We start from the raw sequence: 12,078 nt of genomic DNA on the forward strand, positions 1-12,078 counted from the left end.
CGCACATATATTTCTCTTATATTACCTAATGGATTTTTATAATCCTTGGGAGAAGAAAGGAAGGAGAACATCCATGTAATTCTTCTCCAAGACGAGGCCGATCTCAACCCCGCCACTCCCGTCCCGACTCTCTGCCATGGACACCGATCCGGCCGTACCGATGGACGCGATCTCCACTTTCCGCGGCGGACCCCACCCAAAATCCGTGCCGTAGACCCCGAATTTGGGCGACCCGGAAACTCCGATGAAGTGCATCGGCTCGGAGGCGGCGACTCTGGCGAACCAATCCTCGGCTCCTTTCATGGAGTCCTCGAGCTCCCTCACCAGGCCTGCCATCACCGCCGCCACCTTCTCTATCCCCGCCATCATCTCCCGGGCGTCCTCCGGGTACCAAACCAGCCACACGCAGTTCCCGGAGTAGTTCTCCGGCGCCGGCGGCTCTATCCGCCGCCGGAAGTCCGCCGCGAAGCCGAAGGAAAGCTTCTCGGACCCTTGGCGGTTCTCCGTCGCCCTGGCGATGCACACCACCGCGTAGGAGAACGCCGCGACGAACGTGGATACACGGAGATTATTATGATCCTTCTCCTTACGCCACGAAGATGAGATTTCCCGCTTGAGCTTGGCAATGTCGTCGCCGGTGAGGACGAGAGTCGCTCGGAGAGAGTCCGAGGGTGGTGAGTGCTTCCTGAGCTCGAAGAGTTTCGGGTCGTCCCTCGGATCGGAAGCCTCCGATCCGCCGCCGAAGAGCTTCCACGTCTGGTTCAAGAAAAACATGTCGAGGCCTTTGGGGTCTCTGATACAGGACCGGTCGAAGAACGGCGTGAGCTCCGGCGGCGGCGGCGATGGGGAGTTGATATCTCGGCACGTGCGAGCCCAGGCCTTGACAAACATGGTGCTCGACTTCCCGTCGAGAATCGCGTGGTGGCTCGAGACTCCGATGCAAAGCCCTTTCCCCGGGAAGAGAGTGACTCGCAGAGACACCACCGAAGCTCTATCCCCGGAGACGTTCAGCTCCGGGACGAGGGGCCGAAACGCCGCGGCCTCTCGGGGATGGTCTCCGGTGAGATCGTCGAAGTTATCGGCGTCGGAATCGGCGACGGAGAAGGAAACGCCGTCATGCGGAGATCCGTAGAGGACGGCCGGCTTGGGAGAGTCCCGAGGCCAAGTTAGGGTTCCGGCGAGGGGAAGGAAGTGGCGGAGGGTGAGAGAGAGGGAGTGTTTGAGCCTGGGAACCGCTGAGCTCAACAAGGACTCTCTAGGCTCGTCCACAGCGTAGAAAAACAGACGCTCGACCGGAGGGAACTTGAACCAGAGGATATCGAAGAAAGTTAGAGGGAGTGAGAGCTCGGAATATTCTGCTGTTGAGGACGGAGCGACACGTGTGACCTCAATGATATTGGCCATGGTATATGAATATTAGGGTGGCAAAATGCTATCAAAGATGAAACCTTTTGTACAAGTGCGAGTGGGACCGGGAAAATTTGGAGACTATATTTTGTGAATAAATATCATCTTACACAATAAAAATATCTCAAAAAAAAAAAAAAAAATTCAACAATGATAAAAATATCAATATTTTGTGGGGGTGGGGGATTACAAAATTATAAGCCTATTAACTCTTATAAGATATGGTTACAATTATATTGAAAATCCAAACAAAAAAAAAAATAATCTCTTTTTTAAATTTAGTATTTGACCATTTATATATAAAAATATAAGTTGTACTTGTATCAACTTTTACTTAAATATCAAAATTTTGTGGCGGGTCGTAGGTGGGTACTACCCCACAGATGTAAATCCTGAGCACCTTAGTCCTTAGTAAGTAGGACCACAAAACCCGCACCAGCAATCGGCCCAATATCCCAAGCAAATTTAGAGACTTTGTCATTTGCAATTAAGTGTACTTTCTTGAGAAAATGACTAATATACTACTATTTCATAACTCAATTCTCATTTTACACCAAAATTATAATTTGGACAAAAATACTAATAAAAAAAAGGAGAGATAATATTTTTTTATCCATTTTTACCCCCTTATTTTTCTCTCTTCACTTTTTTTTAATTTTTTCTCTCTAAGTCTTGCAAGAAATTAGTTTTTTTTTTAATTTTTAAATTTGGGTTTGTTTGACGATTTGTTGGCATATATGTCAACGATTGACATAATTTGTTGACATATATATGTTGACAAATGACAACAGTGAAAAATTCATTGATTTGTTGACATAGATATTATAAATGACATGATTTGTTGACATATATATGTCAACAAATGACAACACTGAAAAGTTTGTTGCTTTGTTGACATAGATGTCAACAAATGAAATAATTCAACAATCGGCACAATTTGTTTACATATATGTTAGAAAATATGGTTGATTTATTTCTTTGTTTAGAATATTACGTGTAAATTAATTCCAGAATATAAGGAATTAATTAGGTGTACAGTTTTATTTTATTCTGATCTGATCTCCTTCTAATCAGATCAAATCTCCTTGATTTTCTCTATGTATTATTCTCTTTAGGCTGTATAAATACACCATCAGGAAGTAATAAAAAATTAATTCATTTATGCAAACATTCTTTTATGGTATCAGAGCCTACTCTGAACTCCTTCCTTTTCATTCCTCTTTCTCATCGAATTCGATGACAAACACGAGTGAAATCTCCAGTTCAGCGACAAGCTCAAACCCTGTTCTACCTCACCAGATAGAAACCAACCATTCCCTCCTCATCACAATTCACAAATTGAATGGCCTAAATTTCCTTCAATGGTCTCAATCTGTGAAATTGTTTATTCAAGGGAAAGGAAAATTTGGGTATCTTTCTGGCATCACCAAACAACCAGCACAGACAGATCCTTCCTATCCACTATGGGAGACGGAAAATTCTATGATCATGTCGTGGTTAATCAATTCAATGGAACAGCAAATCGGGAAAACCTACCTCTTCTTGCCGACGGCCAAATCAGTGTGGGATTCCGTTGCTGAGACATATTCTGACTTGGAAAATGCCTCGCAACTCTTCGAGCCGAAGAATCGCATCCGTGACACCAAACAAGGCACATCCAGTGTCACACAATACTTCAACACTCTCACAGGTTTGTGGCTTGAATGCGATTTATTTGACTCGTTTTCTTTGCAGTGCACAGAGGACCAGCAGATGGTACAAAAGATGTTGGACAAGGAGAGAGTATTTGACTTTCTCGCAGGGCTGAATATCGAGCTTGATGGTGTACGGGGCCAGGTCTTGAGCCGAGTCCCGTTTCCCAACATCCGATAAGTGTTTTCCGAGGTCAGACGAGAAGAAAGCCGGCGCCATGTCATGATGAATGATCAATCCCCGGCTCCCTCCACTCTCGATCCTCGGCACTCAACATTAATGCCTACGAGTCCTCATCAAGCCAATCTGCAAAGAAGAGCAACAATCGTCCTTGGTGTGATCATTGTCAACGATCTGGACACACCCGCGAGAAGTGTTGGAAGATTCATGGCAAGCCTTTGGATTGGAAACCCTCAAAAGCTTCTCGAGATGGCAAAGCTCTCAACACCACTGCATCAGACTCATCAAAGCCAGCCAGCGCTTCATCGGAATCAAAGCTCTTCACCAAAGAACAACTAGAGCAACTGATTAGTCTCATCAATTCCTCTCAGCTAAGCAGTACCAACATCCCTTCCACTTCATATATCCAAAAAGGTAACATTCCACAAGCCTTAAGTGCCGATAGCCACTCACCTAATCCAAGAATCATAGACTCGGGTGCAACCGATCGCATGACCTTCAATTCACTTACATACTCCTCGTACTCACCAAGCCCAGGCAACCACAAAGTTAAAGTCGTAAATGGATCACTATCTCCTATTGCTGGGAAAGGATCAGTACCTATATCCCCAGAAATCACACTCAAATCTGTCTTACATGTTCCCAAACTTTCATGCAATTTATTCTCAGTCAGTAAATTCATATCCAAACATAACTGTGTGATTTACTTTACTCCAACTCATTGTGTCATACAGGATCTGGTATCGGGGAAGATGATTGGCAGTGTTAAGATGGTGGATGGCTTATATATATCTTTGACACCTAGGATTCTTCAATGACAAACCATAAACCCAACAATAGCATAAGTGCTTTTCATGTTTTCAATAATTCTGAGTTGAGGTTATGACATAGAAGATTGGGACACCCAAGTTTTGTGTACCTCAAAAAGGTGTTTCCTAATTTATTTTCAAATAAAAACACCTTTGATTTTCAATGTGATGTTTGTGAGTTTGCTAAACACCACCGAACCAATTTTCCATCACGCACATACACACCTTCAAAACCTTTTTTTCTCATACACAGTGATGTTTGGGGGCCCTCCCGGGAAACTCATATATCTGGCTATAGATGGTTCTTTACATTCATTGATGACCATTCTAGATGTTGTTGGGTGTACTTGATGAAAAATAAATCTGAAACAGCAAGTGTGTTTAAAAACTTTCACCGACTCATACAAAATCAATTCCAGACTTCCATTCAGATCCTTCGGTCAGATAATGGTAGGGAATACATCAACTCCATCTTAGGAAGTTATCTTCTAGAACACGGGATTATACACCATAGTTCCTGCATAGAAAGCCCCCAACAAATGGAGTCGCCGAGCGGAAAAATAGACACATTCTCGAAGTATCTAGGGCCATTATGTTTCAGACTCAAGTACCTAAGTGTTTTTGGGGGAAAGCCATTTTAACTGCATCCTATCTCATCAATAGGATGCCATCTAAAGTTTTAGATTTCAAAACCCCAATCAACACTTTTCACTTTTCATATCCTCAAAACAAACAGTTTAGCAACCTACCTCTTAAAGTTTTCGGGTGTACGACATTTGTGCATGCTCATAACATCAACCGGGGAAAACTCGATCCACGAGCCATTAAAACTGTCTTCTTAGGGTACTCAACCACTCAAAAAGGTTACAAATGTTACGACCCAACAACTAGAAGATATCATGTTACTGCTGATGTAACCTTTTTTGAAAATCAGCCTTTTTTATCCCAATACTTGACCTCAATGGGAGACACAAAATTATGATGCTCAATTTTGGGATTCAGCTTGAAATCATACCTCAACTCCACAACCAATCCCTACAGTTCCTAATCCCGATCCTACTCTCCCAGACCATCATACACTTGCTGACCCTAATCCCGAAACAGGAACAAAAAATGTACCGATTAAAATCTATGCGCGGAGGAAGAACCAAGGAGTGAAGAATTATGAGCCACCTACCATCTTAACTGTGCCAATCATCATTCCTGACTTGCCTACATCAGAACAAGGTAAGATGCATGTATCCCTTCCTGAAAATCCAATTGTTAATGAAGACAAAATGGAAGAACTTTCAATTGCCCTTAGGAAAGGAACCAGATCGTGTACCCGATACCCTATAGCCAATTTTGTCTCATATACAAACCTGTGTACTCCATATATAACTTTTGTGTCTAACCTTGTTGAAGAGGAAATTCCAATAGATGGTAACGGAACTGAAGAAGAATGAGACGTGGAAAGTAACGGAACTTCCAAATGGAAAGACTACAGTGGGATGTCGATGGCTATTTACTGTGAAGTTCAACTCAGACGGTTCCGTGGAAAGATACAAGGCTCGTCTCGTCGCAAAGGGTTACACTCAGACCTACGGCCTTGACTACACCGAGACTTTTGCCCCCGTGGCAAAACAAAATACCATCAGAGTACTCTTATCGATCGCTGCAAACCTAGATTGGCCTCTACAACAACTTGACATCAAGAATGCATTCTTAAACGGAGAACTCGAAGAAGAAGTCTATATGGACATACCACCCGGTTTTGAAGACGAGACCAATAAAGGTCAGGTGTGTAAGCTCATCAAATCTCTCTACGGTCTTAAACAGTCGCCTCGAGCATGGTTTGAACAGTTCAACAGATATATGCAAAGTCTCGGTTACTGCCAAGCTCAAACCGATCATACAATGTTCTACAAACACTCCAAAGATCATAAAATATATGTTCTTATAGTGTATGTAGACGACATAATTCTCACCGGCAATGATGTTGAAGAGCTTGAGCGACTTAATATACTCATTGCCAAGGAGTTCGAGATGAAGGACCTCGGCCATATGAAGTACTTCCTCGGGATGGAAATAGCCTGGTCAAGCAAAGGAATCTCCGTGTCCCAGCGAAAGTACGTCTTGGATCTACAAAAAGAGACGGGTCTTCTTGGATGTAAACCAACAACAACACCAATGGACGCAAATGTTAAACTTGGAGGAGCAGAAGAAGGACCAGCAACTGATAAAGGAAGGTACCAGAGATTGGTTGGAAAACTAATATACTTGGCTCACACGAGACCCGACATTGCATATGTCGTTGGGACTAAAGCAGCCATTTGATAGTCCAATGAAACTCATGTGCGACAACAAGTCTGCGATAAGTATCGCACACAACCCTGTCCAACATGATCGTACTAAACACGTGGAGGTTGACCGACATTTCATCAAAGAGAAACTCGATCGAGGAGAAGTCTGCCTACCATTTGTCCCATCAAATGAGCAAACAACCGATATTTTTACCAAGAGTCTTCATGGTCCAATGTTTCAAGAACTAATCAGCAAGCTAGGACTGTACGATAGCTACATTCCAGCTTGAGGGGGAGTGTTAGAAAATATGGTTGATTTATTTCTTTGTTTAGAATATTACGTGTAAATTAATTCCAGAATATAAGGAATTAATTAGGTGTACAATTTTATTTTATTATGATCTGATCTTCTTCTAATCAGATCAAATCTCCTTGATTTTCTCTATGTATTATTCTCTTTAGGCTGTATAAATACACCATCAAGAAGTAATAAAAAAATTAACACAGCAAACATTCTTTTAATATATGTCAACAGTCAACATGAATTATTGACATAATTGTCAACAATCGACATGAATTGTTGACATAGATGACACAATTTCTTCATTATTTATGCTAAAAAATCAAATAGTTCAAGCATTTCATCAAACACCTAATATATAATGTAAATTGATATAAATTAATTTAAAAATGTAAATGGTTCAAGCATTATCAAACACCTAAAAAATCAACAAATATTTTAATAAGAGGAGTTTCAAGAATCATCAGCTAAAAAATACAACACCTATGACATACGACAAGGAATAAAACAAGAGGAAGAGAAACAAAGAAAAAGAAAATAATGAATTCTAAATTAAACATATCATTAATCCGACCCAAAACAAATGACCTTAAAACACAACTTAAAAAAAACAAAAAAATGGCATAGATACCAAAAATCTATTCCAAGAAATTGAACAAGAATCTATTATGCACGCACACTCTTTGGTTCACTAAAAAGAAAACTTGCCAACCTCTTCATCTTCATCCTCATTAATGGCATCATAATCTTCATCATCGTCACTGAACGTGAAAATCTCGTTTTCCATGTCCTTCATCAGCTTCTCTATGTTCTCCTTCTTCCGCTCTTCCTCCAACTGAAGCTTCTTAGCTTGCCTCCTATCCAAATATCGCTATAATTTATTTATTTTCAAAAAATAAAAAATAAAAATCATAACAAATTATCATTGACATACCCAGAAGGAAGGACATTCGGAAGAAGTGCTCAGAGGCTCCGACGGTGATGGACCAAGCTAGGGAGAGCGATCGGTGGCGGAGAGGCAGTCGAAGCCGGAGTCGGTGGATGGAGGGGGTTCTGGTGATGTTGAAGGACACGACGGCGATGAGGGAAAGGACGAATACGATCTTGATTCCACAGCTCAATCTCCGCCGGCACAACAATAGTAATTTTGAAACTGTCATCGCCCTCCTCGCCAACCTTCGCTCCTCGTCCTTCTCGCCGCCGGTCTCTTCAAGTTTAACCGGAGCTGAAACTCTATCACCTTCATTTTCAAATTCCTCGCCGGAAGCTTAAATGGAGCTGAAACTCCATCGCCACTTTGGCTCGCTCCAAGGATTCGACGACTAGGGCTTCATCCTCATCATCGACAATTTTCGATCGCTCATCTCCGCCATCTCCGACTCGAAATCCCACCTCCAGTTCGTCGCCACGCCCTTGCCGTCGATTTAGTATATGCAGCCTCGCTAATCCTTTTTTTTTACAGGTTAGGTCGAAGATGGAGAGAGAGAGAGAGAGAGAGAGAGAGAGAGAGAGAGGAAAGACGGTGAAGTGAAGATGGAAACAGAGAAGAAAAGAGAGGGGAAATAAGAAACAAAGAAAAAAAAAGGGTAAACTTGTATTTGTGCATTGGACTTACTTATATATTTGTCCAAATTATACTTTTTTGGCAAATGGGAATTTTTTTTTATCAAAGAGTAGTATATTAGTCATTTTCTCTACTAAACTACTGCTTGAATCATACTTTATAACATTTTTTTATCACTTTCTTTAAGTGCTTTTAGGTATAATCGAATACATCGATGACATACAATCTAAACTCCCTCGTATCGGCACCAATTGTACAAACTCGGCAGGTTCTTCTTACAGCCTGGTGGATGCTCCGTCACCTAATTCACATGCGATGGGCCCTTTATTATACCTATCTTCGGGGCTCATATATTTGAAACTTGAAGTCCCTTTAAACCTCTACCTGGTTAATTTAATTCATTATAGGGGTTAGTTTAATTTACTTAAGAAAGTCATGAAAAAGAAAACACGATTTTAGAGTTTTGTAAAGTTGAATATAAATTTAATATTTATAGGTTGTTATACCTAAATAGTCAATTGAAATAAATGGATTAATAACAAAAATTTACGAAAATATGTAAGAATCAGGTGTCAATAATTTTTATGATCATGTCATCGATTTTTTAGAGAGTTAGACATATGACCTTATTAGATCCTCTACTTTAGAATTATAACCCAATTGTCTAATAATTAAAAAAAAAAATAGTCCAACGTAACTATCTACTATATCTGTATGTGAGTTAGGTCTGAATTGGGCTATATATTTAATATTGAAAAATTGCCTTAAGTACTATCATTTCATGACATTTTCCCATTTTTTTTTATCAAAACTATAATTTGGACAAAAATACTAGTAAAATTAGGAGAGAGAATTTTTTTTTTAATCTATTTTTATCCTTTTTTTCTAATTTTTTTTTCTTTGACTCTCGTTTTTGTCAAAAAATCTGTTTTTTTTTTATGAGTTTGTTTTACGATTGTTTTACGATTGTTGACATATATATGTCAACAAATGACAATACTGAAAAGTTGATTGATTTCTTGACATCAAATTGACATCATTTGTTGACATAGATATCAACAATTGACATATATGTCAACATCGACATGATTTGTTAACATAATTGTCAACAATTATCTTAAACGAAATAATAAAAAATAAATGACCAAACTCCATAGAGATTTTTTTTTCCTTCTACAGAGAACGTTAAATCGTTGAATAAAACAAAAAAGCATTAAATTATCCAAATGAAACTTTAACATAGACAATCTCAGGCATAACAAAGACTCAACAACAATCATAGAGGCTTCATAACTATTAAATGATCTTCCTACAAATATATGAGAAATCAGAATAAGAAAAAAAAAGTGAAGAGATAGATGTAAGTATTCTTCCTTTGATAATCACCAAATCATGTCAAAACATCAATGAACTCTCTAACGACACACACAACTCATAACAAGAAACAACAAAGGAACATAAAGAAGGAAGATCCTAAAATTTATGCCAATACCCAGCAGATCAAAACTCGACAACTTCACTTTACTCAAAAGCATCGTCATCGTCATAAGGAAGAGGCTGATTCATGGCTCGGACAAGCTCGGCTTCATGTCTCTAATCTTCCACGACGAAGATGACGACATCAATGACGGAGATTCCTCCAGTAAGAAGTTGAGGAGAGCCACCTAGGAGGAGAGACTCAACCTCAACCGACGATGATCGGATTCGGAAGATGATTCTGACGTTTCGACATTGGAGGACGCGGTGTACGATGCTCCCGTCGAGGGTGGACCTTCTTGAGATGCAGCTGCGACTCGAACAAGAAGGCCGCCGCGGAGAAGAACATGGAGATCCAAATAGTGATTCAATTATAGATTTACTGTCATATGTCAAGGAAGGTTGTGCAATCATGCGAGAAAGACGAGGACAATTTTGATTCGATGTTTATTTTTACATGGGCTCTAACATGCATATGTAAATGTATATTATCCATAATAAGCAATTATAAATATATATGTACTAACAATAGTAATATAATCATTAAAAATGATTATAAATCAATACATTTGCAACAAATTAAGAAAATAACAGTGAGAGAGAAAATGAGACAAATAAAGAAAATAAAGTCAGATATTTTATTCTTAAATTAACTACTTGAGAGAGAGGGGGAATAAGATTAAGAGGATGATTAATATGCAAAAAAAAAAAAAAAAAAAAAAAAATCTCGGGGCGCTAATTTATAAATTTTTAGGTAAAAAATTATAATAATTTATAAAAACAAAAAAAAAGCAAAAACAAAAATTTGAGGGGGCTAAAGCCCTTCCCCTGGACTGGTTGTGGCTTCGTCCTTGCATGCAATCAAGTTGTATATACAACTTTGAGATCCGCAAAAGAAGACGACGACGAGCCGTTGATTAGAGAGTCAAACTTTTTAAGTTTCAGCCTCTCATTGCTATCCAAACATGGATTCAATTAGAGATTCTCCGTCAAGGTAAGTTGTCTTATTCCAATGAGGAATACAAAGACGATTTTAATTCGATATTGATTTTATGCATATGTAGAATTATATTAACCATATGCAATTATAAATTAATATCTACTAATAATAGTAATTCCATAGTAATATTAACTTTTATAAATCGATATGAGAGCTTCGAATTATGAAAGAAAATAGAGCGAACGATAGAGAGAAAAGTAGAAACAGGTGGAAAATAGCCAAAATGAAACTATGAAATTTGTTTTTAGCCTATGTTTCACAACTTTTAGGGAAATAGTCAACAGACTTATGTGGCAATAATTAAGGTCTGATTTATCCTTATTTATTAACAAATTCGTCACTTTCTCTCTCCTACTTTTTCCTACACTTTTTTTTTTACATAAAAACTTCAAAAAAACCATATCTATCTCATATGAACTCGAAATTGAGTGATTCCAAATCCTACGGATTCGTGACACCGAGATCTTCAAAAATAGATCTACTGTGTTTGATGAAAAATCATGTTTAATACCATAGATGTAGAAAAATCACGTTACTACCTTAAATATGGAAATAACTGGAAATTTTTGAAATTATCAAAAAAATAAATGGAAACGTAACTATGATGTATAATTTTTCATCAAACACAATGGGTCTATTTTTGAAGATCTCGACGCCACGAATTTGTAGGATCTGAAATCACTCAATTTCGAGTTCGTATGAGAAAGATACGATTTTTTGAAGTTTTGATGCAAAAAAAATTATTTGAAAAAAAATAGGAGAGAGAAAGTGACGAATTTGTTAATAAATAAGGGCAAATCAGACCTTAATTATTGCCACATAAGCCATTTGACTGTATCCCTACAAATTGTCAAACATAGGCTAGATCCAAAATCACAGGTTTAAAGTGGCCTAATTACTTACAAATATTTTTTTTTATGTTTCATTAGGGTTACTTAGCTAAAGGTAATGATCATATTGAAAACGTTATTTAAAACATATTTTCTAAAATATCAGATCAAAAATGTACAATAACACTTTTAAAAAATAAAAATAAAATAAATAACACTTTTGATACTTCAAAGAAAGGTTGAAGGAGACATTTAAAAGTACACAGAAAAGAAGTGAAAAAATCTTTCTAAGGTAACAAATCGCCGATTAAAAATAGTCTATCACAAAGTATTCTAATTATCAAAGTGCAAAATAAAATAAACCTATTAATTACCGTAAAAGTCGGGTCATAGATGCAAATACATACATTACGAAATTTGTATGATAAAGGAAAAAAAAATTGACGCAACGGCTAGTTTCTCTTAAACGGTAACCCCCAACGGTCGAATACATTTCAAACCCTCTTTTATTCTCTTCTTCTTCCTCACCAAAACCTT

At 38.5% G+C, this 12,078-nt stretch overlaps 1 protein-coding gene across 1 annotated transcript; it reads right to left on the reverse strand.

The window, feature by feature from the left end:
• LOC149399726 (phenolic glucoside malonyltransferase 1-like) lies at window positions 1–1,485 on the reverse strand. The gene has a single exon (XM_089612857.1). The coding sequence runs from the start codon at window positions 1,402–1,404 to the stop codon at window positions 37–39; it is 1,368 nt and encodes a 455-aa protein (XP_089468983.1). The 5' UTR covers window positions 1,405–1,485; the 3' UTR covers window positions 1–36.
• Between the last annotated feature and the right edge of the window lie 10,593 nt (window positions 1,486–12,078).

Source organism: Urtica dioica, chromosome 4 (genome assembly GCF_054948205.1).
Source record: "Urtica dioica subsp. dioica isolate 48M chromosome 4, U.dioica_male_clone48M_v1_H2, whole genome shotgun sequence".
NCBI classification, from domain to species: Eukaryota; Viridiplantae; Streptophyta; class Magnoliopsida; order Rosales; family Urticaceae; genus Urtica; species Urtica dioica.